Raw genomic sequence first — 27,211 nt, forward strand, 5'->3', positions numbered from 1 at the left:
AAGTTTAGCGGCAGAGAGTCAAAGTTATTAGAGGCTGAGAATGTTCTCGGGAGTGAAGTCCATCCCCGAGGCGGAGAAGGAATATGGGACTTGAGCGGAGCAGATAATATGAAAATACTGTGACTAGTAGAGAGTGTAAAAGGTCCGGCTGCTGAGGTGATGAGGTCCTAAAAGGCAGACAGCCCATTTGCCACTTCTGTGGGCTACATGCAAGCACTAGAAAGCATCTTTGGCATGGTGAGATTCAGGCACATGTTCCAGGAGAAAGCAGAGAAACTTTCTGCCTACATTTTCAGGCTAGAGAGACAACTGCATTGCTTGCGCCATAAAGGGTTTTTCAACTGGCTGAGATCAATCAATTAAGGATGGATCAAGTGGTGAAGGGCTGAGAGGTGTTAAAGGAGACTGATGGAGAAGACGGTAAAGTTCAGAGATGTCTTTTCTACTGACGAGTTCATTGTGGATTGCTCTAAGAATACCACCTCACCATCCAAGTGACAGAGGACACTCCTATCAGAGAAAGGACTCGATGATTAGCACCAGCAGAGGTAGTGGCTGTTCAGCAGCATCTGCTGAAACTGAAAGAGGCTGGAATTATCACTGAGTCACGGGGTCCCTATGTATCACCCATAGTGGTTGCAAGGAAAAAGAATAGCAAGGTACAAATGTGTGTTGACGATTCAACACTGAACCAAGGCATAGTCCCAGACCAGCATACTGTTCCACGGATCGAGGACGTGCTGGCCTGCTTGAGTGGAGCGAAACAGTTCAGTGTGCTGGACTTACGGAGTGAAGCTGACAAAGAGAAGGCGGCATTCATATGTCCACTTGGATTTTCTCAGTTTTAACGAATGCCCCAGGGCATAGCAGGAGCACCGGCTACTTTCCAATGTGTCATGGAGAAGATCGTTGGGGACATGAACTTGCTTGAGGTACTGGTGTACTTGGATGATCTCATAGTGTTTGGGTCTACTCTGAAAGAGCACAAAGCGAGGCTACTGAAAGTGCTCGACTGCCTGAAAGCTGAAGGGTTTAAACTGTCTAAGTTGCATGCCATCTTGGACAATGTCTCCCATCCACTACATAATGTACTGGTTGGGCACAGGAGTACATTCAGCCAGAGACTCATTCCACCGAGATGCAGCACAGAGCGTCATAGGAAGTCATTCCTGCCTGTGGCCATCAAACTTTACAACTCCTCCCTTGGAGGGTCAGACACCCTGAGCCAATAGGCTGGTCCTGGACTTATTTCATAATTTACTGGCATAATTTACATATTACTATTTAACTATTTATGGTTTTATTACTATTTATTATTTATGGTACAACTGTAACGAAAACCAATTTCTCCCGGGATCAATAAAGTATGACTATCACTATCTGTTACTGGACAAGTACCAGTTCTGCAAGACATCAGTCAACTACATTGGGCACATAGTTTCATGAGATGGAGTATCTAAAATCCATCCAAGATAGAAGCAATGACCACACGGCCAAGGCCCAAGAATATCAGTGCTCTACAGTCGTTCCTTGTACTCTGTAACTACTTCCAGAGATTCATGAAGGACTACTCGAAAATAAGCCACCTTTGTATCAGTTTCTATGTGGTTAACCTTTGGAGAAGAAGGGGAGAACAAAATGATAAGAAAGTAATGTTTATCTTAGCCCTTCGGAGCAAAATGGGATGCAAAATATAGAGGCCTTTCAGTTGCTGAAAGAGCTACTGACTGAAGTGCCTGTACTACCCTTTGCAGATCCCATTTGCCATAAATACTGCACACTGATGGCAGCCAAGAGGGTTTAGGAACGACCAACATCAGGATAGGCACAGGACTGAAACCTGTCACCTCTGTCAGCCGGAGTCTGTCATCCCCCGAGCGAACTACTCAACACACAACTGGAGTTTCTGGCATTCATCAATCGTGGGATTGAGATTGAGAGCCGAGAGGTAATGTTACAACTATACAGGACCCTGGTCAGACCCCACTTGGAGTACTGCGCTCAATTCTGGTCATCTCACTACAGGAAGCATGTGGAGGTTTTTTCCCAGGGCTGAAGTGGCTAGCACGAGAGGGCATAGTTTTAAGGTGCTTGGAAGTAGATACAGAGTAGACGTCAGGGGTAAGTTTTTTTACGTAGAGAGTGGTGAGTGCGTGGAATGGGCTGCCGGCAGAAGCGGAAACAATAGGGTCTTTTAAGAGATTCCTAGATAGATGCATGGAGCTTAGAAAAATAGAGGGCTATGGGTAAGCCTAGGTACTTCTAAGATAAGGACATGTTCGGCACAGCTTTGTGGGCCAAAGGGCCTGTATTGTGCTGCAGGTTTTCTATGTTTCTAGAATGGAGAGAAAGGATCATGTGCAGGGAGGTGGGTTAGTTGAGAATGGAGAGATAAGGACCATGTGCAGGGAGGTGGGTTAGTTCAGAATGGAGAGATAAGGACCATGTGCAGGGAGGTGGGTTAGTTGAGAATGGAGAGATAAGGACCATGTGCAGGGAGGTGGGTTAGTTGAGAATGGAGAGATAAGGACCATGTGCAGGGAGGTGGGTTAGTTGAGAATGGAGAGATAAGGACCATGTGCAGGGAGGTGGGTTAGTTCAGAATGGAGAGATAAGGACCATGTGCAGAGAGGTGGGTTAGTTGAGAATGGAGAGATAAGGACCATGTGCAGGGAGGTGGGTTAGTTGAGAATGGAGAGATAAGGACCATGTGCAGGGAGGTGGGTTTGTTCAGAATGGAGAGATAAGGATCACGTACAGGGAGATGGGTTAGTTGAGAATGGAGAGATAAGGACCACGTGCAGGGAGGTGGGTTAGTTGAGAATGGAGAGATAAGAACCATGTGCAGGAAGGTGGGTTAGTTGAGAATGGAGAGATAAGGATCACGTACAGGGAGGTGGGTTAGTTGAGAATGGAGAGATAAGGACCATGTGCAGGGAGGTGGGTTAGTTGAGAATGGAGAGATAAGGACCATGTGCAGGGAGGTGGGTTAGTTGAGAATGGAGAGATAAGGACCATGTGCAGGGAGGTGGGTTAGTTGAGAATGGAGAGATAAGGATCACGTACAGGGAGGTGGGTTAGTTGAGAATGGAGAGATAAGGACCATGTGCAGGGAGGTGGGTTAGTTGAGAATGGAGAGATAAGGATCACGTACAGGGAGGTGGGTTAGTTGAGAATGGAGAGATAAGGACCATGTGCAGGGAGGTGGGTTAGTTGAGAATGGAGAGATAAGGATCACATACAGGGAAACAATAGGAATTCTGCAGATGCTGGAAATTCAAGCAACACACATCAAAGTTGCTGGTGAATGCAGCAGGCCAAGCAGCATCTGTAGGAAGAGGTGCAGTCGACGTTTCAGGCCGAGACCCTTCGTCAGGACTAACTGAAGGAAGAGTGAGTAAGGGATTTGAAAGTTGGAGGGGGAGGGGGAGATCCAAAATGATAGGAGAAGACAGGAGGGGGAGGGATAGAGCCAAGAACTGGACAGGTGATAGGCAAAAGGGGATACGAGAGGATCATGGGACAGGAGGTCCGGGAAGAAAGACGGGGGGGGGGGACCCAGGGGATGGGCAAGAGGTATATTCAGAGGGACAGAGGGAGAAAAAGGAGAGTGAGAGAAAGAATGTGTGCATAAAAATAAGTAACAGATGGGGTACGAGGGGAAGGTGGGGCCTAGCGGAAGTTAGAGAAGTCGATGTTCATGCCATCAGGGTCGTTGAGATTGTACATACTTGACAGGGTGAAGAGCCTGTTTCTGAGCTGCTCTAAGCCATGTTCTTTGTACTTGATAGAATCCAAAGCAATAACTCAGAAAGTATTGAACTGTTACAAATGCTACACTGTTATTTCATTTATTTTATTTTGAGTTACAGCACAGGCCAGGCCCTTCTGGAACTTCGAGAAGCACCGTCCAGCAACCCACCTATTTAGCCCTAGGCTAATCACAGGACCATTTGCAATGACTGATCAACCTACCAACTGGTATTTCTCTTGACTGTGGGAGGAAACGGGAAAAAGACCATGCACAAACGTACAAACTCGCTTACAGAGTATGCCAGAATTGAACACTGCCCTCCGACACTCAAGCTGCAATAGTGTTGTGCTAACCGCTTTGAGCTAGTATTCATCGGACAAGTACGTTTCATGTTTGAAACAGTGCACAGCACACACACGTACCAGGTGCTCCAGTGAGTAGCAGCAATGCCAACAAGAGGAGAGCAGAACACAGACAGAAGGCACAGGGAAGAGGAGGTGATCTCATTCCCGCACAGCAGTGCAACCAAGAAGCAGGTCTAACAGGTCCCCCCCATCATTGAGCAGTCTCACAGAATGCTGTTCAGGGGAAGCCTGCTGAGGGGGTCAGGTCTGCAGCGGGGGATCCCAGAGAATAATGCAGTCCTGGCACACACACACGCCGGCAGTGTGACCAAGCAATCCTGCAGCTACATATCCAACTCGCAACCCCTTTCTACAGCAACATCCCCTCACATTCACCTCTTTATTAGGTACCTCCCGTACCCAATGAAGTGCCCGCTAAGTGTATGCTTATGGTCTTCTGCTGTTGTAGACCGTCTACTTCAAGGCTCAACATGTGTGTTCACAGATGCTCTCCTACACATCTCTGTGGTTATCTGAGTTACTGTCACCTTCCTGTCAGCTTAAACCAGTCTGGCCGTTCACTTCTGGCTTCTCCGATTGACAAGGCATTTTTGCCCACAGAACTGTCACTTACTGGGTACACTTAGTTTTTCGAACCATTCTCTGTAAACTCTAGAGACTTGTGTATGAAAATCCCAGGAAAACAACAGTTTCTGAGATATTCAAACCACCCCATCCAGCACCAACAATCACTCCATGGTTAAAGTCCCTTAGATCACATTTCTTCCCCATTCTGATGTTTGGTCTGTACAACACAACTGAACTTTTTGACCACATCTGCATTCTTTTATGAATGAAGCTGCTGCCACAGGATTAGCTAATTAGATATTTGCATTAACAGGCAGGTGGACAGGTAGTATCTAATAAAGTGGCCACTGACTGAGTGACACGTTGCCAATGACAAACCCCACCCCACCCCCTGCCCAACCACACAGAATTAAAAGTAACTCGCAGGAACCCAAGCTCTCTGTCTTACAGGAGGAAGGCTGCTGACGCAGAGTACAATAGGATAGATTTCAGGGAATGGGTGGAGTAACACTCCTGAGCTGGCAGCCAGCGAGTCAGAGCACCAGTGCAAGCAGAGCTGTAATAGACTAGCAGGGTAGGACAACTCCACTGTAAACTGGCTGCTGACAACAGGGCACTAAATACTCGAAACGTAAGAGATCTTGCATATGCTGAAAAACCAGAGCAACACACACAAAACGCTGGAGGAACTCAGCAGGCCAGGCAGCGTCTATGGAAATGAATAAGCAGCAGTATTTCAGGCTGAGACTCTACATCAGGACTGGAAAGGAAGAGAGAAAAAGGCAAGGGGGGGTAGTTGGATAAGCTAGAAGGTGACAGGTGAGTGGGGATGAAGTACAAAGCTGGGAGGTGAAAGGTGGAAAGGGCAAAGGACGGGAGAAGGAACTTATTACAAAGGAGAGGAGCTTGAGGAGAAAGTGAAAGAGGAGAGGCACCGGGAGAGGTGACATGAAGGTGAGAAAGAGAAGAGGTAAGAGGGTATTCAGAATAGAGACTAGAAGAAAAGGGGAGAGGGGGGAGAGAGAGAGAGACAGACAGACAGACAGAGAGAAACAGACAGAGACAGAGAGACAGGCAGAGAGAGACAGAGAGAGATAGACACAGAGACAGAGAGACAGATACACAGACAGAGAGAGAGAGAGAGAGAGAGACACACACACACAGACAGAGAGAGAGACCACACACAGAGACAGAGAGAGAGATATTTCCCAAAAGGGGAAATCGATGTTCATGCCATCAGACTGGGAGCCACCTAGTGGCTCCTCCAACCGGACCGTGACCTCATCATGGTGCCACGGGAGGCCATGGAGCAACATGTCGTAACAGGAATGGGCAGAGAAATTGAAACATCTGACCACTGGGAAATTCCGCTTTTGGAGGTGCTTGATACTAAATCCTTTCTCCTTATCGATCTCTGCTCTCACCAGCTGTGGGATCCCCTTCTCCCAGTGCCATGGAATATTTATACCCAGAACCAAAATCTGAGCCTGTGACGACGGGCAGAAGACAGAAGGTTACTGAGGGCCTTGGGCAGTACTGAGGCATTAAAAGATTTTGGGGATAAGACTCCAACAACAAAGGCAGAGCCTCTGAAGGATGACTGCCATCTCCACTCTCTCCATTACCAAAAGACCATAAGACTTAAAAGAATTAGGCCATTCAGCCCATTGTCTGCTTTGACATTCCATCCATGGCTGATTTACTTTCCCCCTCAATCGCATTATCCTACCTTCACCCCATAACCTTAGATGCCTTGATGAATCAAGAACCTATCAACCTCCGCTTTAAACATACCCAGTGACTGCCTCCATAGCCACCTGTGGTGATGAATTCCTCAGATTCACCACCCTGTTCCTAAAGAAATTCCTCCTCACCTCTGTTCCCATCTATTCTAAGGCCATACCCTCAGGTCCTAGGCTCACCTACTTCAGGAAACATCCCCCCACCCTCACTCACCACCACTCTAAACGACAGCGTCTACAAACTAAAACCAACAATCCCGCTACAGTAAGGCTTCAGAGGAACGCCTGTGCATCCCAGCGCCTTGTCACTTGCCAGTGCTTCAGGGCAAACCCACCACAACACAGACTGGGCATGCATGTGAAGAGCTGGTATAGAAAGCGAACAGTACAGACCTCTTCCTCCTCAATTCGAGCAGGCTCGATCAGCAGGTTATTGACTTGATCAAAGGAGACCCCCTGTTAGGATAGGAACCAGCAGAGGCATGCAGATTAGTGGAGCATAGCTTCAACCCAACCGAAACACAGCCCTTCGATGCACACCCAGGGCAGCACCAGGCACGCAGGCACCAGCGGCACACACAGACACAGACGCAGACAGACACAACCCTGGGCTCGCAAATTCTCACTGTGCCTGAGGACACTGCTAAATTGGTGGGGACAAAGGCAAGTGTTTGGTGAATACTGTTGCTCTGATCCTGAGGAAGGGGTCAGGTCAGAGTTTCCAAGCCTCACTGAAGCACCTCCTGAAGCTGAGTGTGACTGAGCAGGGTCCCAGTCTGACAGCCCTGGTGCTATGGAAAATGCTGGTGGGGAGAGTTTGCCATTTTCCTCGAGACCCAGCAAACCCCCAAACTGGAGGCTCCCCACCAGGCGATGTCGGGAAGATCAGAGATGAACAAGTTCACGTAGTGTTAGCACAATCGACAGCCGAGACCTGAGTTCTCCAGGTAGCAGCGGCCTCCCTCCCTGAGCAGTGGAGGGTTGGCACAAACCAGACGGTGTGGGTGCAACTGCAGGGGTGATGAAAGGATGGTGTGTGGTGTGCCCAGCGCCTCCCGGGGGTGATCCACAGCTGACCGTGTTGGGGCACTCTCCAGGGACACACCACCACCCTATCGTCCGGATGGAGCCAAACCGGGGAGCGTCAGCCTCTTCGTTTGCGGACTGTTAACTCAGATGGAGCCCTCCCGGCTGTGGCTTAAAGCACAAGACACTCTCACGCAGCGGGCTCTGGGGTGAACACAAGAGCCGGCTGACCAGCTTCGGGGAAACCACACGTACAACACACGGCCCACCATCCCCACATTGGTGTACACAGATATAAATACACCCGACACACAGACCCATCCACACACACACACACACTCACAGCCACATGTATACACACATTCACATACACACAGGCCCCCAGACTGGTGGGTCGCAGAAGCACAGAGACACAGCCAGCAGCAAGCTGAGGGGAACAGTGGGAGAGGTGAGGCAAGCGGAAAGCAAAGAAAGGAGTAAATCTCTGATGCAGAGAGAAACAGAGAACTTGGGATGAGGGGGTGGGGGGGGGGGGTTTGATTAACACACTGCACTAGAATTTGAGAGCCCAGAGAACCACTCATCAAACAGCAAACAGCAGTCCTTCAGTGCAACCATGTTGAGCTGAAGGAGAGGCAAGAGAGAAGGAAGATCAGTGTGTGGAGATGACTGCACGTGGATTGATCGTCTCACTGTCCCAGAGTGACTGGGAACCGTCCCAGCACGCCTCCCCTCCCACATGCACAGGGAGAGTCCCACAGTAACCGAAACCATTTCCAATACCTCTGCCCTCTTCTATGCAGACAGTGTCCCACAGTAACCAAAACCACTTCCATTACCTCTTCCGTCTCACGTGCAGAGTGTCCCACAGTAACCAGAAACCATCTCAGCACACCTACCCTCCCAAGTGCGGAGAGACTGACCCATGGTAACTGGGAGTTGTCCAAACATACCACCCATCCACATGCAGAGAAGATATCTCACAGTAACCAGAAACCTACCCTCCCAAGTGCAGAGAGACTGACCCATGGTAACTGGGAGTTGTCCCAACATACCACCCATCCACATGCAGATAAGATATCTCACAGTAACCGGGAACTGACCCAGCATGCTTCCCCTCCACGCGCAGAGAGACTGACCCACAGTAACTGGGAACCATCCCAGCACACCACCCCTCCCACGTGCAGTGAAACTGACCCTCAGTAACTAGGAATCATACCAGCACATCTCCCCTCCCACATGCTGAGAGAATATTTCACAGTAACCGGGAATATCCCAGCCCACCGGCCGTCTCACATGCAGACAGAGTATCTCACGGTAACCAGCAAACAGCACACCTGCCCTCCCATGTGCAGACAGAATATCTCACAGTAACCAGGGACCGTCCCAGCACGCCTGCCCTCCCACATGCAGAGAGAATATCTCATAGTAACTAGGAACCATCCCAGCATGCCTGCCGTTCCACGTGCAGAGAGAGTGTCACACAGTAACAGGGACCTGTCCACTATCTCTGCCCTGCCACGTGCTGAGAGAGTCACACAGTAACAGTGAACCAGTATCCCTGCCGTTCCACGTGCAGAGAGAGTGTCACACAGTAACAGGGACCTGTCCACTATCTCTGCCCCGCCACGTGCTGAGAGAGTCACACAGAAACAGTGAACCGTCCCAGCACGCCTCCCTCACACTAGCAGCCGCTGAGATACAGTTAAAGGCAACAACTTCTACCGGTTGAACAGTGGGATGTTGTTTGGGAACGGAGCACTGCTGCCGCATGCACAAGCTTTGTTGAAGCGGTGCGTGTGTGAATCTATAAGGAAACATGCAGACATTCCAGTGATGATGGGCTCATTGCTCAGCGCACATGGGGATAACTTTACCAGTTGTGAGCGTCAGGCTATTCCGTATACTCACAGAGTATCAGAAAGAACAGAGAGGCCACTCAGCCCACTATGCCTGTGTCATCTCTTTGATCAGGTGATTCTCCATGCACAGACCAACAGCATTTCCCTGTCTCCGTCTGGTCCCAATCTTTGCCTGAGGCTGAGGTATGCACCAGACAGACGCCCCCCCCTACATGCCTGCACTGAGCCAGTTACAGTGGTCTCCTGCAGTCAACTGGTTGTGGACGGAGGGAGGGACAGGGAAAGGCTGAGCTGCATCTACCCTGCGGCTGTCTGTGTGTGGGGATAGAGTGCAGAGCACAGACTGTCTACCCTGCGGCTGGCTGTGCGTGGGGACACAGTGCAGAGCACAGACTGTCTACCCTGCGGCTGTCTGTGTGTGGGGATAGAGTGCCTTGTCCGGACTGTCTACCCTGCGGCTGTCTGTGTGTGGGGATAGAGTGCCTTGTCCGGACTGTCTACCCTGCAGCTGCCTCTGTGTGGGGATAGAGTGCCTTGTCCGGACTGTCTACCCTGAGGCTGGCTGTGTGTGGGGATAGAGTGCAGAGCACAGACTGTCTACCCTGCGGCTGGCTGTGCGTGGGGACACAGTGCAGAGCACAGACTGTCTACCCTGCGGCTGCCTGTGTGTGGGGATAGAGTGCCTTGTCCGGACTGTCTACCCTGCGGCTGTCTGTGTGTGGGGATAGAGTGCCTTGTCCGGACTGTCTACCCTGCGGCTGGCTGTGCGTGGGGACACAGTGCAGAGCACAGACTGTCTACCCTGCGGCTGCCTGTGTGTGGGGATAGAGTGCCTTGTCCGGACTGTCTACCCTGCGGCTGCCTGTGTGTGGGGATAGAGTGCCTTGTCCGGACTGTCTACCCTGCGGCTGTCTGTGTGTGGTGATAGAGTGCAGAGCACAGACTGTCTACCCTGCGGCTGTCTGTGTGTGGGGATAGAGTGCCTTGTCCGGACTGTCTACCCTGCGGCTGCCTGTGTGTGGGGATAGAGTGCCTTGTCCAGACTGTCTACCCTGCGGCTGCCTGTGTGTGGGGATAGAGTGCCTTGTCCGGACTGTCTACCCTGCGGCTGCCTGTGTGTGGGGATAGAGTGCCTTGTCCGGACTGTCTACCCTGCGGCTGCCTGTGCGTGGGGACACAGTGCAGAGCCTGGACTGCTTACCATCGGCTGGTTGTGCATGGGGATGCAAAACGGACAGCACATCTTGTACTGACCGACTGTTCACAGAGAGAAATCCCGGCCCTTTGGCTGTCCTGGCCCAAAGCAGCAGAGCGCAGGACTGGATGTGAGGATTGTACTTGCTGGTGTTCACACTAAGACTGGCATTGCTCAGAGGAACCATCGCTCTATCAACCTCAGCAGGAGAAACGGACCATCAAGAGAGAAACAAATTAGTCAATTAGTCCACATGCTTCTGATTAATGATCCATGTTAGAGACGTTAGAGGAGATTGGTGCGGATAATGGACAGTACAGCGTGGAAGTGAGGATAATGGACAGTACAGCGTGGAAGAGCAGTGTTCAGTCAATGAACGAATCTGAGACTGCGCCGGCGAGACTGGGAGGACAGGTGAAAAGAAATGATGACAGAGAAATTATGGCAGGGAAAGGGATGGGGGCAATGGGGGGATGAAGAGAGGTGGGGAGGGGGAGAGAGGCGGGGAGGGGAGAGAGAGGTGGGGAGGGGGAGAGAGGTGGGGAGGGGGAGAGAGGTGGGGAGGGGAGAGAGGTGGGGAGGGGAGAGAGGTGGGGAGGGGGAGAGAGGTGGGGAGGGGGAGAGAGGTAGGGAGGGGGAGAGAGGTGGATATAGAAAGAGAGATAAACTTATGGATATAGTTTTAATGATTAAACAGGACAGAGAGAGAGAGAGGCAGAATACAGAAGGGAGAAGGAAGGTATGGGGGTGAGGGGAAATGAGGGAAGGAAGAGGATGGGAGTGGAAAGAACAAACGAGCAGAAGAAGGGGGCACCTTGAGGGGCCTGGAGGTCTATCCATCTTTATTAAATTCCACTTGCTCTCCATTACGGTGAAAGTGCTGAATAGAGACAGAGAATGTGAGTGAGGGGAGAGAGCAGGGAAAAGGGAGAAAGGGCGTGTGAACGAGGAGGGGACGCAGACAGAATGGCAGTAAGGTAGACACCAACAATGGCAGCTGACTGAGGACTAGGTTTAATTCACACTCTGGTCTCGGAACGAAGACCACTAGCTACTGAATGCAGGAGATCCTGCACACACTGGACATCCAGAGCAACACACGAAGAATGCTGGGGGAACTCAGCTAGTCAGGAACAATCTATGGAAATGAACAAGCAGTTCCTCGAGCGTTTTGTAGGCAGCTGCTGCAAGGCTGATCCAATGTTAGTTTGTGCAATGAATACTGGGACAACAAGGAGGATGACAGCCATGCAAGAGTTACTGAGCGAGAAATCAGTAGAGCGTAACTCAGTCGACAACCACAGAAGGGTTGCCGTGTACAGTGGTGCTCTCCATGGATCTCAGGGTCTGGTGCAGGGTACAATCTCTGATCAGAATCCAGCCCTGCTCTGCTCCATCTCCCTCTGCACCTGGTAACACCCTGACCACTGTCCGGCATGTAACAGCAGGACTGATGTGGACAGTTGGAATTGTGTAGACAGACAGATCTCTCACACTCCCTGCACTCAGACCTGCCGGACAGCAAGATGGCATTGTCATCATTAACCTGATTACTGGCTGCTCACTTCAGGTCTCTCTGTCTTTTTGGTGGCACATTTGATCTGACTGGGAGACATACCCCAGTAAAAGGGTTCAATGTACAAACAACTCTCGGTACACTCCAATGCTGAAAAATGCTAGACACCAGCTGCCTGCCCTCGACACCCTCCCGTGCCACGTCCACACTAGGGCCAGGTCATGGCTTGCACCCTACCTTCACAGGGGGCTGAGAGATCCTTTCGGCTCTGACCTCCGGCAGGTCCGTGGGGAGGCTGCAATCGGGCGCCTGAACCCCCTCCTCCTGCAGCTCGGCGCTGGGCATGGCTTGCAGCATGGCCATCACCGCCTCGGGCCTCGGCAGCTTGTTAATCTTGAACTGCTTCTTGTAGTGCGGCGTGTCCTTACGAATCAAACGCTGCTTCTCGGCAACGAAGGAATCGCCCTCGCCCACTCCTTCCTCTCCTTCACCCCTCATCACTGTATCATCTGTGAATCGCACTGTCGGCTGTGGAGCAGATATAGCAGCAATCATTCCTTAAGGAGGTATGCAGTTATCCACATAGACATGTAGCTATTCACAGACGTGCAGCTATACAGACACAGCACCCTGCATGGCTGTACACCATTGTTCCAAGCAAGGGTAAATTCTCCTGGCTGGTGCTTCGCACTGGGTATGAGGCAGCCCGTGACAGTGGCCCACACTGGGTATGAGGCAGCCCGTGACAGTGACCCGCACTGGGTACGCACCAGCCAGTGACAGTGGCCCGCACTGGGTATGAGCCAGCCTGTGACAGTGACCCGCACTGTGTATAAACCAGCCCGTGACAGTGACCCGCACTGGGTATAAACCAACACGTGACCGCGGCCCGCACTGGGTATGAGGCAGCCTGTGACAGTGGCCCACACTGGGTATCAGCCAGCCCGTGACAGTGGCCCACACTGCGTATCAGCGAGCCCGTGACCGTGGCCCGCACTGGGTACAAACCAGCCAGTGGCCCGCACTGGGTATGAGCCAGCCCGTGACAGTGGCCCGCACTGGGTACGAGCCAGCCAGTGACAGTGGCCTGTACTGGGTATGAGCCAGCCAGTGACAGTGGCCCTCACTGGGTATGAGCCACCCTGTGACAGTGGCCCGCACTGGGTATCAGCATCATGAATGCCAGAGGCAGAAGATGGCTGGTTCTGTGGTTAGAAGATTGCTTGTATATGGGGGTGGGGAGGGAGGAACGGGACTTGTTTCATTGTTGTTTTGTTGTTTGTTATATTCTGTGCTGTTCTGTTGAGCATGGTGAACATGCCACATTGGCGCTGGAATGTGTGGTGACACTTGTGAGCTCTGGCTCTGGGCCTGTACTCACTGGAGTTCAGAAGAATGAAGGGGAATCTCATTGAAACCTATAAAATATTGAAAGGTCAAGATAGAGTGGAGGTGGAGAGGACGTTTCCAATAGTGGGGGGGGGGGGGGGGGGGCTAAGACCAGAGAATATAGCCTCAGAATACAGGGGCATCCATTTAGAAAAGAGATGAGGAGGAAATTCTTCAGCCAGAGTGTAGTGAAACTGTGGAATTCATTGCCACAAGCGGCTATAAAGGCCAAGTCACTGGGTATATTTAAAGCAGAGGTGTTAGGTTCTTAATTACTTACAGCAGCATAGGTTACGGGGGTGGCGAGGAGGGCGTAGGCAGGAGAATGCAGTTGAGAGGGATAATAAATCAGCCATGATGGAATAGCAGAGCAGACTCAAAGGGCTGAATGCCCAAATTCTTCCCCTATGTCATGGGTGCATTGGTTATTAATGCATTGCACTGTATATTTCCTTATACTTGTGATATATAAATCGGAATCTGAACTTCACCTTGTCAGATGTGAAACAATGGAAAGGACTGAGATTTAAGAGAAGGGAGTATTGAGCAGACTAGAATGATCCTCCTCCACGCAGGGAGGGTGTGAGCCCCTGGACCACCATGCCAGAGGGAGTGGCAGAGACTGAGGCACTGGAAGTATTTAGGAAATGTGGAGGTCAGCGCAAGAATGGTCAAGGCATTGAAGGTTACAGCACGTGCTGGGAGCCGGGATTAGCATGGATCCTGCTGGTGTGGAGGATGGGCTGATTGCCCTGTTTTGATACTATACGTCTACGTCGCATGGTGACATGGACGACGACTTGGGCTCTGTACCTCAAAGTATCCGTCTTCATCATCTTCCTCCTCATTGTGATCCTCGGAGTCACTAGTCCGCTCCTCTAAAGCCTGCTCTGTTGGCAGCGAAGTGACGGCCAGTTCTGGATTGCCTGTGGTGGGGCACAGCTCACCGTTTGACAGGCGGCAGTCCAGGCTCTGATCTGACTCTGCACTCAGCCGTTCTTCCTGTACACAGCACAGGTCAACTGTACCATCCCATCAAACCAGTAAGACTAACAGGCAGACAACCCACAGGTCAACTGTACCATCCCGTCCACCCAGTAAGACCAACAGGCAGACAACCCGCAGGTCAGCTGTACCATCCCGTCCACCCAGTGAGACAAATAGTCAGGCACAGCAGCTGCTCCAGGGTCCTGTAACCCGACCAGACCCACACCCACCAACATCTCCTCACACCCCTCACTTCACCAACCCACCACTCCCCACCTCTCAACATATTAACACTCTCCTCACCACCCTCCCTTGCACACATTTCCCTCCCCAGTCCTCCCTCCATGCTCCGCACCCATCAGCACCTGCCCCCATTCTCATCCCACACTTGGACCCACCCCCCCCCCACCCACAAACCCTGATCCTCACTCACCTCACACCCCAGTGCTGGGGGCTCTGGAGATTCCGGAGACTCAGGGGCCTCCTGTGCTTTCATGGTGAGTGCCTCTCCTCTGCGTTCTTCTATTGCCTGTTTCATCACCTTCAGCTCACTGGGATGTGGGGTCGCCCTGCGCTGTAAGCCACCCTACAGAGCACAGACAAAACAGCGACAGGTTACAGACACACCTGGCCCAACAGGTACCTCCAACCCATCTACAACATCAATCCCAACTAATTCCCCATCAGCAATATATCCAGCCCAACAGGTACCTCCGCCAACTGCCCATCTGGCCCAACAGGTATCTCCGTCAACTGCACATCTGGCCCAACAGGTATCTCCGCCGCCAACTGCGCAACTGGCCCAACAGGTACCTCTGCCAACTGCACATCTGGCCCAACAGGTACCCCCGCCAACTGCACATCTGGCCCAACAGGTACCCCCGCCAACTGCACATCTGGCCCAACAGGTACCTCCGCCAACTGCCCATCTGGCCCAACAGGTACCTCCACCAACTGCACATCTGGCCCAACAGGTACCTCCATCAACTGCACATCTGGCCCAACAGGTATCTCAATCAACACAGCTGGCCCAACAGGTATCTCAATCAACACAGCTGGCCCAACAGATACCTCTACCCTAGCTACAACACTTCTAGCCCAACCAATCCTCCATCAACAGCACAGCTGTCCCAATCAGTATCCCCATCAAGAACACTATAAACACTATCACTTGTTATAAAGTTAAATCAAGTGACATAGCAGACAACGGGGCTTCACTGCAGATGAACTCAATGCCTCTATATTCACCTTAACCGTCAGAACATGGATGAACCATCATGAACTCCAGCATCACCTGATGATCTTATGATTTCAGTTCCTTGCAGTTCTACCTCATCCTTTATTGTTGCAAGATGTTTCATTGTTCTTAACATCAAAAAATGTAGGGAAAAGGTTTTAATGACACAATTCAGCATATCCTTGCACAACCTATTTTCAAGGCTCTTCACCTCATTTCTCAATTTCTATTACTTATTTGTTTATCAGTATTATTTTGTTTGATTCTTGGTATTTACTATGAATACAAGAATGGTGCCATCAGGAAGAAGATACAGCAGCCTCAGGACTCGCACCAGCAGGTTCAGGAACAGTTTCTATGTTTCTAACAGTTAACTCTCCCTCAATCATCAGGCACTTGAACCAAAGGAGATAACTACACTTGCCCCGACACTGACACACTCCCACAACCCATGGAGTCCGTTTCAAGGACTCTTCACCTCATGTTCTCGATATTTATTGTTTTGCTATTCAATGCAAGAAAAGGTGGATGAGCTCAGAGCATGGACCAACAACTGAAATTGGAGCCATTTGAGAGACGGTTGCAGGAACGACAGGACTGGCAGCTCAGTACTCCGGGATTCTATTATTTGAAGGAGGGATTAAAGGGAGGGGTGGCATTACTAGTCAGGGAAAATGTCACGGCAGTGCTCTGTCAGGACAGACACGAGAACTTGTCAAGTGAGGCGTTATGGTGGAACTGAGAAATAAGAAAGGCATGACCATGTTAATGCGGCTGTATGACAGACCAACCAACAGTCCGAGGGACAGAGGAAGAAAATTTGGAGAGAGATCACAGACTGTTGCAAGAAACACAAGGTGGTCACAGCAGGTGATTTTAGCTTCCATATATTAACTGGGACTCCCATACTGTAAAAGGACTAGATGGGATAGAGTTTGTCAAATGTGCTCAGGAAAGTTTCCTTCATCAGTAAGTTGAATTCCAAAGAGAGTGTGTCTGATACTTGATCTGCTATTAGAGACTGAGACAGGGCAGGTGACAGAAGTTTATGTAGGGGAACACTTTGCATCCAGGAACCATAATGCCATTAGTTTCAAAGTTGCAGGAACAACACCTTATATTCCATCTGGGTAGCCTCCAACCTGATGGCATGAACATCGGTTTCTCGAACTTCCAGTGATGCCGAACCCCTCCTTCACCATTCCCCATCCTCTTTTCCCTATCTCCTTGCCCACCCATCGCCTCCCTCTAGTGCTCCTCCCTCCTTTTCTTTCTTCCATGGCTTTCTTTCCTCTTCTATCAGACTCCCCCCTTCTCCAGCCCTGTATCTGTTCCACCAGTCAACTTCCCAGCTCTTTACTTCATCATTCCATGGTACAAAGAGCTCAGAAAAATAGAGGGCTATGGGTAACCCTAGGTAATTTCTAAAGTAAGTACACGTTCGGCACAGCATCGTGGGCCGAAGGGCCTGTATTGTGCTGTAGGTTTTCTATGTTTCATTCCCCCTCCAGGTTTTACCGATCAGCTTGTGTTTCTCTCCCCCTCGTCTCACCTTTTAAATCTACTCCTCAGCTTTTCTCCCCAGTCCTGCTGAAAGGTTCTGGCCCAAAACATCAACTACCTTTTTCCTAAATGCTGCCTGGCCTGCTGAGTTCCTCCAGCATTTTGTGTGTGTTACTCGGATTTCCAGCATCTCCAGGATTTCTCTTGTTTGAGATTGGCTCCCCTCGGGTTCGGGGTCACATACCTACCCCGGAAGAGATCCCAATGATCCAAGAACCTGATGCTCTGTCCCCTGCACAGCTTCTCAGCCACGCAATAATCTGCTAAATCATCCTGTTTCTACTCTCACTGGCACATCACAGGCTGCAATCCAGAAATTACTATCTTAGAAGCTCTGCTTCTCAGCTTTCCGCCTAGCTCTCTAAATTCTCTCTTAGAATAGTACAGGCCCTTCGGCCCACAATGTTTGCCGACCCTCAAACCCTGCCTCCCATATAAGCCACCACCTTAAATTCCTCCATATAGCTGTCTAGTAGTCTCTTAAACTTCACTAGTGTATCTGCCTCCACCACTGACTCAGGCAGTGCATTCCACGCACCAACCACTCTCTTGAGTAAAAAACCTTCCTCTAATATCCCCCTTGAACTTCCCACCCCTTACCTTAACGCCATGTCCTCTTGTATTGAGCAGTGGTGCCTTGAGGAAGAGGCACTGGCTATCCACTCTATCTATTCCTCTTATTATCTTGTACACCTCTATCATGTCTCCTCTCATCCTCCTCCTTTACTCCCAAAGAGTAAAGCCCTAGCTCCCTTAATCTCTGATCATAATGCTAACTCTCTAAACCAGGCAGCATCCTGGTAAATCTCCTCTGTACCCTTTCCAATGCTTCCACATCCTTCCTATAGTGAGGCGACCAGAACTGGACACAGTACTCCAAGTGTGGCCTAACCAGAGTTTTATAGAGTTGCATCATTACATCGCGACTCTTAAACTCTATCCCTCGACTTATGAAAGCTAACACCCCATAAGCTTTCTTAACTACCCTATCCACCTGTGAGGCAACTTTCAGGGATCTGTGGACATGTACCCCCAGATCCCTCTGCTCCTCCACACTACCAAGTATCTTGTCATTTACTTTGTACTCTGCCTTGGAGTTTGTCCTTCCAAAGTGTACCACCTCACACTTCTCCAGGTTGAACTCCATCTGCCACTTCTCAGCCCACTTCTGCATCCTATCGATGTCTCTCTGCAATCTTTGACAATCCTCTGCACTATCTACAACACCACCAACCTTTGTGTCATCTGAAAACTTGCCAACCCACCCTTCTACCCCCACATCCAGGTCGTTAATAAAAATCACGAACCTCTTTGCTTTTCCTTCCAATGTCATTGGTACGAATATTTACCAAGACATCTGGCTGCTCTTCCTCCCTCTCCAAAATGCTGTGGGCACAATCCGAGATATCCCTAACCGTGGTACTTGAGAAGCAACATACCATCTGGGTGACCTATTCACATCCACAGAATCTCCTGTCTGTTTCCAACTATTGAGTCCCCTATCACTACCGCTCCCCTCTTCTCCATCACGGACCCATGCTCATTGCCAGCAACCCAGTCTCTGTGGCATTCCCCTTGGAGGTCATCCCCAACAACAGTATCCAAAACAGTATACTCATTATTGAGGGGAATGGCCACTGGGCTACTCTCTGCTAACTGCCTATTCACCTTTCCATTTCTTCTCCTGACAGCCACCCAGCTACTCGCCTCCTGCAACTTAGGAGTGACTACTTCTCTGCAACTCCGATCGAAGGTTCAGCTGCTCAGCACTGGAGGCCTGTGATTAGCGGTGTGCCGCTGGGCTCCACTCAGGAATGCGGTAGAACGAAGAGATCTGGGAATACAGATCTATACTTTGTTGGGAGTTGCATCACAGGAAGATAAGTCATAAAGAAAGCTTTTGTCACATTGGCCTTCATAAAATGAAGTATTGAGCACAGGAAATGGGATGTTATGTTGAAGTTGTATGAGACATTGGTGAGGCATCATTTGGAATATTATGTGCAGTTTTGGTCACGCACCTACAAGAAAGATATAAACAAGTTTGAAAGAGTACAGAGAAAATTTAGAAGGATGTTGCTGGGTCTAGAGAAACCGAGTTATGCAGAAAGATTGAATAGGTTAGGACTTTATTGCTTGGAATGTAGAAGATTCAGAGGAGATTTGATAGAAGTATACCAAATTATGTGGGGTAAGTACAAGTGGGCTTTTTCTACTGAGGTTGTCTGGAATTACAAGCAGAGGCCAAGGTTTAAGTGTGAAAAGTGAAAAGTTTAAGAGGAATATGAGGGGACGCTTCTTCGCTCAGAGGGTGTGAGAGTGTGGAATGAGCCGTCATACAAGTGGTGCATACAAGCTTAATTTCAACTCTTAAGCTAAGTTTGGATAGGTACATAGATAATAGGGGTGTGGAGGGCTATGGTCCTTGTTCGGGTCAATGGGAGTAGCAATTTAAATGGTTTTGGCATGGATTAGATGGGCCAAAGGACCTGTTTCCATGCTATACTTTTCTCTGACTCTATCTGCACAGTTTGTTGTCTTCTGCACCCTGTTTGAGTTAACTAATTGGGAAGTCTTTCACTAATTTTGATATGGTCATTATTCTAGAGACTTGTTGAGTATGCCCACAAGAAAATAAATCTCAAGTTTGTATATGGTGACATATATGTACTTTAACAATAAAATTTGCTTTGAACTTTGAACACACCTGGTCTAACAGATACTGCCACCCCTTCTGCAATACATCTGGCCCAACCAACCCCCATCAACAACACGTTTTGCCTAAATGGCACCTCCACCCATCTGCAGCACACCTGGCTCAACTGGTACTTCCACTCCATCTACATCTGGGCTGATGGAAGAGATTCCTTGAATGGAGAGATTAAATAAATCAGTCCTGGATGGAGAGAGTTTCCTTGCACCCACACCCCAGCCTAGGAGAAGGATAGCTAGCTGGCAGCCCCTCTCACCAGACCCACCATTTCTCTTCCCGAGTAAGTTGGACCAGGGCCAGGTCACAATCCAACGCCTACCACTGTATCCCCGAGTAACTCAGGGCAGCACCAAGTCTCAGTGCAACCCACACCTGGGAAGACCACTGCTTTCCAGATTAACTTAGGGCTGGTCCACGTTACTCCAACACCCAAGCACGGGGAGGGTAACTCACTCGTCTCTCTGCTTCTTCATCATTCTCCTCGCCGCGCACAGGCTCTTCCTGGAACTGGATCACACTGACACGGTTCACGTTCGGCTCCAGCCACGTCTCATCCAGGCTGTCACTCAAAAGGTTCTCTGTGATAGAACGAAAAGGAGCCAGGCAGCCTCTGAGAGACAGCTGAGTGGAGATCCCACAGTCCCGCAGGGCGACTGGCAGTGATGCCACCGAGCTGGGGTAGGGTTGGGAATGCCTACCAGACAGGTTGGGACAGTTGGGACAGACCGGAAATTACAGACAGAATGGGAACAAGAGCAGGGATACAGCAACAACAGGAGGGCCACAGGAATAACAGAAAAAACAAAATGACAGAAGGGTTAAGGGAATGATGAGGTGGATACAGGAACGACAGGAAAAATGGGAATGAGTGGGAGGGATATGGGAATGATAGGAAGAACAGGAATGACAGGAGGGACACGAGATGACAGGAAGAATGGGAACGACAGGAGGGATACGGGAATGACGGGAGGGATACGGGAAGAATGGGAACGACAGGAGGGATATGGGAATGACAGGAAGGACTGAAATGATGTGAGGGGTATGAAACGACAGGAGGATTACAAGAACAGCAACAAGGGAACGATGAGAGGGATATGGGAACAATGGTAGGGATGCAGGAAAAAACGGGAACAGCAGAAAGGGTATGGGTACAATGGGAGGGGCACTGGAATAAATGGCAGCACAGGAACGATAGGAGGTTTATGGGAATAAGGAGTGGGGTATGGGCACAAGGGGGACAAGTGGAGCACTGCGAGGGGTATGGGAATGGGATGAACAATCAGAACAACTGGAGGACTACAGCAATGACCACAGTGGTAGAACGACTGGAGGGATATCGGAATGACAGTAAAAATGACACAAATAACTGAAACGTTGGGAGATTAGTAACATCAGGGCCTTGAGTTGTAAGGGGAGACACGTTGTGATAGGCAGAAAATGCAGACACTGTTTGTGGCAGGAAGAGTGTAACATTAGAGGCAGTGGGTTGAAGGAGAGCACGGTGAGGGTATAACACCAGAGCAGCTGGTTTTAAAGGTGACAGGGGCTGGAGCTGTAACACGAGAGAAGGCCGGTTTAAGGTGAGCGGGTAGGACATGTAACACTAGAGATGATTTAAGGTGAGGGGGTAGTGGGGTGTAACACTGGAGACAGTTTGAGGTGAGAGGGGTAGTGGGAGTTTCACAAGAGACAGCTTGAGGTGAGAGGGGTAGGGATGTATCACCAGAGATGATTTAAGGTGAGAGGGTAGTGGAGTGTAACACTGGAGACAGTTTAAGGTGAGAGGGGAAGGGAGTGTAACACTAGAGACAGTGGGTTTAAGGTGAGAGGGATAGGGATGTAACACTAAAGAAACTTTAAGGTGAGATGGGTAGGGTGTAACACTAGAAACAGCTTCAGGTAAGGGGGAAGGAGGTGTAACACCAGTGACGGTTTAAGGTGAGAGGGGAAATGGTGTAACACTACAGACAGTTTAAGGTGAAGGGGTAGTATGTATAACACTACCGACAGTTCAAGGTGAGAGGGGCAGGGTGTAACACTACAGACGGTTTAAGGTGAGAGGGGCAGGGGTGTAACACAACTGACCGTTTAAGGTGAGGGGGGGCAGGGTGTAACACTAGTGACGGTTTAAGGTGAGAGGGGAAGGAGTGTAATACTAGAGACGGTTTAAGGTGAGGGGGGGCAGGGTGTAACACTACAGACAGTTTAAGGTGAGAGGGGAAGGAGTGTAATACTAGAGACAGTTCAAGGTGAGGGGGGCAGGGGTGTAACACAAGTGACGGTTTAAGGTGAGAGGGGAAGGAGTCTAATATTAGAGATGGTTTAAGGTGAGAGGGGAAGGAGTGTAATACTAGAGACGGTTTAGGGTGAGGGGGGCAGGGTGTAACACTACAGACAGTTTAAGGTGAGAGGGGAAGGAGTGTAATACTAGAGACAGTTCAAGGTGAGGGGGGCAGGGTGTAACACTACAGACGGTTTAAGGTGAGAGGGACAGGGTGTAACACTAGTGACGGTTTAAGGTGAGTGGGGAAGGAGTGCAATATTAGAGACGGTTTAAGATGAGAGGGGAAGGAGTGTAATACTAGAGACGGTTTAAGGTGAGGGGGGCAGGGTGTAACACTACAGACAGTTTAAGGTGAGAGGGGAAGGAGTGTAATACTAGAGACAGTTCAAGGTGAGGGGGGCAGGGTGTAACACTACAGACGGTTTAAGGTGAGAGGGGCAGGGTGTAACACTAGTGACGGTTTAAGGTGAGTGGGGAAGGAGTGTAATATTAGAGACGGTTTAAGATGAGAAGGGCAGGGTGTAACACTACAGACGGTTTAAGGTGAGAGGGGAAGGGGTGTAATACTAGAGAAGGGGAGGGGGGTCTAAGGTGAGAGGGAAGGTAGGGGGTACACATGACATTAACTTACCCAGGCTTGGGGAGGGTTGCTGAGGTAGCAGGTAACAGGTGAGAACCTTGTCGCCTGTCTTCTCATCATCCTCCGTCTGGAATTTGAGCATCGGCTGAGATTGGTTCTCTGCGAGCCACAGCGCCTTCAGATTCAGGTTCGTCAGCGCAAACGGAAGATTCACCAACCTGGGGAAGCACAGCAAGAGGGGGAAATTGGAGTCAAAAAAATCCAAAGTTGATCTCGGGCTATATGAGGAGTAAAAGGGGAGGAGTTGGTTTCCAAAGAGATCAGCAGGTGTCCAGCTGCAGGAGATGGCAGGGATTTTTAACAAATATCTCTCCTGTTGATTGAGGCAATGGTGGCCCTCGAGATAGTGGGAACATTCAGTGTTCTGAGAACATCTCTGCTTACCAGGGAGGAGGTATTTGCCACCATACCAAACAATCAAGTGGTCATCCCTAGAGCTTGACTGAGTGCATCACTGAATTTTGTGGGTGGCTGGTGAAGAAATTGAAGAGGCCCTTCTGAAGATATTGTCACTGAAGTTCCCAAAGACTGGAAAGTGACTCAAGTCATTCTCGTGTTTAAGGATAGCAAGAGGAAACCAGAGAACTGGAACTACTGAGGCAGATATTACCAGTGGGGAAGTTACTGCAGGGAATTGTGCGGGACAGGACAGTAGACATTGTCCTTTTAGACGTGAGCAAGTCCTTTGACAAGGGCCTGCATGGTTGGCAGGTCTGCAAGATTTGGTCCCATGCAGAAGTCATGATGGGTGCCAGATGTACGAAATAAATATTTTGCACCAATCTTCACTGTGGAAGACATTTGCAGTGTGCCAGAAATGTGAACGTGTCAGGCTGCAGAAGTGATTGCTGTTGCTTTTACTAAGGAGAAAGTGCTTGAGAAGCTGAAAGGTCTGAAGGTGGGTAAGTCACCTGAACCAGATGGTGTACACCCCAGGGTTCTGAAAGAGATAGGTGAAGATATTGTGGAAGCACTAGTAGTGATCAATCAAGAATATCTAGATTCCAGAATGGTTGCTGAGGACTGGAAAATTGCAAACGCCTTTCCACTCTTCAAGGAAGGAAGGCAGAATCATGGAATCACAGAAAAGTACAACACATAAGAAAGGAGAGTATTAGCCAGTTAACCTGACTTCAGTGGTGGGAAAAGTGCTGGAGTCCATTATTAAGGATAAGGTACTTAGAGACACATGGAAGAATAGATTGAAGTCAGCATGGTTTCCTTCAGGGAAAGTCCTTCCTGACAAATTCTTTGAGGAGATAACAGGCAGGATAGACAAAGAAGAGACAGTAGATGTTGTTTATTTGGATTTTTAGAAGACCTTTAACAAGATGCCACACATGAGGCTGCTTATCAAGATAGGAGCCCATGGTATTACAGGATGGATATATGAGCATGGATAGATTGGCTGACTGGCAGAAGGCAATGAGTGGGAATAAGGAGAGCCTTTTCTTATTGGCTGCCAGTGCCTAGTGGTATACTAGGAAACAGTGTTCGGACCACTTCATTTCCTGATATGTCAATTATTTGGATGAAGGAATTAGTGGCTTTGTGGCCAAGTTTGGGGGTGATATGAAGACAGGTAGAGGGCAGGTAGTGTTGAGGAAGCAAAGAGACTGCAAAAGGACTTGGACAAATTGGGAAAATGGGCAAGAAGTGGCTGATGAAATATAGGGTAGGGAAGTGTATGGTTTGCACTTTGGTAGAAGAAATGTCTTTTTTATGTAAATTATTTGGATATGAAAGTGAAAGGCTTTCTTAGTAATTTTGCAGATGAAACATAACTGGCTGTTGAAAGTGAAGATGGTTATGATAGATTATAGAATCTTAAATCAGTTAGTGAAGTGGTCTGATAAGTGTCAAATAAATTTCAACCCCAGATGATGCATTTTGAAAGTTAAACCACTGTAGGACTTGTATTATAAAGGGTCAGGCATCTGGGGTGGGGGGGGGGGGGGGGTAGGACTGAAACAGAGGGACCTAGGAGCTGAAGTTCATAGTTCATTGAAACTGCGCACGAGCTCCTAGCTCACTTAAAGTGTTAAAGTGGCTTCACAGGTAGACAGAGTGAAGCTATTGACCTTCATAATTTAGGGCACTGTGTACAGGAGTTGGAACATTATGTTGCAATTGTAGAATTCATTGGTGAGGCCACACTTGGGTACTGTGTACAGTTTGGGTCACCCCGTTACAGCAAAGATGTAGTTAAACTGGAAAGAGTGCAGAGAATACTTACGAGGATGTTGCTAGGACGAGAGGGCTTGAAATAAAGGGAGAGAATGGCCAGCCTAGGCCGTTATTTCCTGGAATGTAGGAGAATGGAGGGCTAGGTAAGGTACACTTTTCCCCAGAGTAGGGCAGTCCATAACTAAGGGGCATAGATTTAGGGTGAGATAGGAAAAATTTAAAAGACACTCGAGCAGCAACTTTTTCACACGAGCATGACAAATACACCAGTCACCTACCAAATACTGAAAGACCTAGATAGAGTAGATGTGGAGAGGATATTTCCAGTGGTGAGAGAGTTTAGGACCAGACGGCACTGCTTCAATATAAGAATGTCCCTTTGGAACAGAAATGAAGGGGATATTTTCAGCCAGATGGTGAATCTGTAGAATTCATTGCTAAAGACAACTGTGGAGGTCAAGTTATTGGGTATATTTAAAGAGGATGTTGATAGGTTCTTGATTAATAACAGCATCATCGGTTACAGGCAGAATGGGATGAATGGCCTAATTATGTTGCTATGTCTTATAATAAATCAACTCCCGCACTTTCCTGTCTAATACCATCAACATTCAACTTGCTTCAGTTTGGAACTTGAACCTTTGGACCAGTTCTATCCTTTTCAATAGTACTTTAACTAGCAGAACTCTGGTCTCTGGTCCCACAGTACTCTCCTTGTCCTGTCCTTTTACACACGAGTAACTCATCCTTTGCACTCTCCGTTGTACAATCCTCTATACTGCCCAAGAAAACTTAATGAATTCCACCTCATTTAAGCCGTTACCACTATGGCAGTCCAAGTCTATCGAAGGGAAGTTAAAATCCCCTACTATGACAACTCCAGTATTCTTGCAATTTTCCATAATCTCTCAACATATTTATGCCTTAAATTTCTATTAACTCTTAGGAGGGTTTAGAATATAATCCCAACAAGGTGATCACCCTTGATGAAGGGTCTCAGCCCGAAACGTCGATGTACTTTTATCCATAGATGCTAGGTTCCTCCAGCATATTGTATGTGTTGCAAGTTGATCATCCCTTTCTTTTTTTTTCCCAGCTCATTTAATAAGAGCCTCACTGAACGATCTCCCCAGTAATTGCATCTCAGTACTTTGACGTTAATAAAAAAAAAAATGCAAGACTCCTTATCTTTCCTGAACCTATATCCCAAGTAACACCAAAAGACATAAGAGCAGAATTAGGCCAACTGACCCATCAAATGGCTGATCCTTTTTTTTTTACATCTCCTCCTCAACCCCAGTTCCCACCCTTCTCCCCATAACCTTTGATGCTATGTCCAATCAAGAATCTATCAATCTTAAATACACCCAACGACCTGGCCTCTATAGCTGTATGTGGCAACAAATTCCACAAATTCACCACCCTTTGGCTGAAGAAATTTCTTCACATCTCTGTTTTGAATAGGGCGCCCATCTATCCTGAGGCAGTGCCCTCTTGTCCTTGACTCTCCCACCATGGGAAACATCCTTTCCACATCTACACTGCCTAGGCCTTTCAACATTCAAAAGGTTTCAATGAGATCCCCCCTCATCATTCTGAATTCCAAGCGAGTACAGACCCAGAGCCATCAAACGTTCCTCGTATGATAAATCATTCATTCCTGGAATCATCCTTGTGAAACTCCTCTCGACCCTCTCCAATACCAGCACATCTTCTCTAAGATGAGGGGCCCAAAGCTGTTCACAATACTCAAGGTGAGGCCTCACCAGTGCCTTATAAAGTCGCAGCATCACTTACTCGCTCTTGTATTCTATACATCTTGAAATGAATGTAACATGGCATTTGCCTTCCTCACCTCCAACTGAACCTGCAAGTTGACCTTCCATACTGTCTGTGTCATACCCTGGGTAAAAGTGTGTAATCCCTGTGTGAACACCACAATAACTCCCATGTACTGAAACTCGTACATCTCTCTGTCATACCTGTTCCCAGCCACATCCAGAACATGGATCTCAGACGCCTTGGCCAGTTCAGGTGGGAGATGTGTTAGTCTGTTGTCTCGGAGACTCAGTACATTTAAACTTGCACAGCCTCCCAGTTCAGCCGGAAGATCCACCAGTCTGTTCCGATCCACATTCAGATTTGTCAGCAACTTCAGCTTTCCAAGCGACTTGGGAAGTGTCT

General features: G+C 49.0%; 1 protein-coding gene across 1 annotated transcript in view; it reads right to left on the reverse strand.

The window, feature by feature from the left end:
• Positions 1-27,211, reverse strand: part of scrib (scribble planar cell polarity protein) — a 353,260-nt gene that overhangs the window by 205,508 nt on the left and 120,541 nt on the right. The window contains 9 exon segments of the mRNA XM_072254338.1: positions 3,737-3,748; positions 6,561-6,598; positions 6,796-6,884; positions 12,265-12,555; positions 14,230-14,418; positions 14,837-14,989; positions 20,370-20,494; positions 22,832-22,998; positions 27,010-27,209. Coding sequence (XP_072110439.1) covers positions 3,737-3,748; positions 6,561-6,598; positions 6,796-6,884; positions 12,265-12,555; positions 14,230-14,418; positions 14,837-14,989; positions 20,370-20,494; positions 22,832-22,998; positions 27,010-27,209 — 1,264 coding nt within the window.

The sequence above is a fragment of the Mobula birostris genome, chromosome 3, assembly GCF_030028105.1.
Source record: "Mobula birostris isolate sMobBir1 chromosome 3, sMobBir1.hap1, whole genome shotgun sequence".
In the NCBI taxonomy this organism is placed as follows: domain Eukaryota; kingdom Metazoa; phylum Chordata; class Chondrichthyes; order Myliobatiformes; family Myliobatidae; genus Mobula; species Mobula birostris.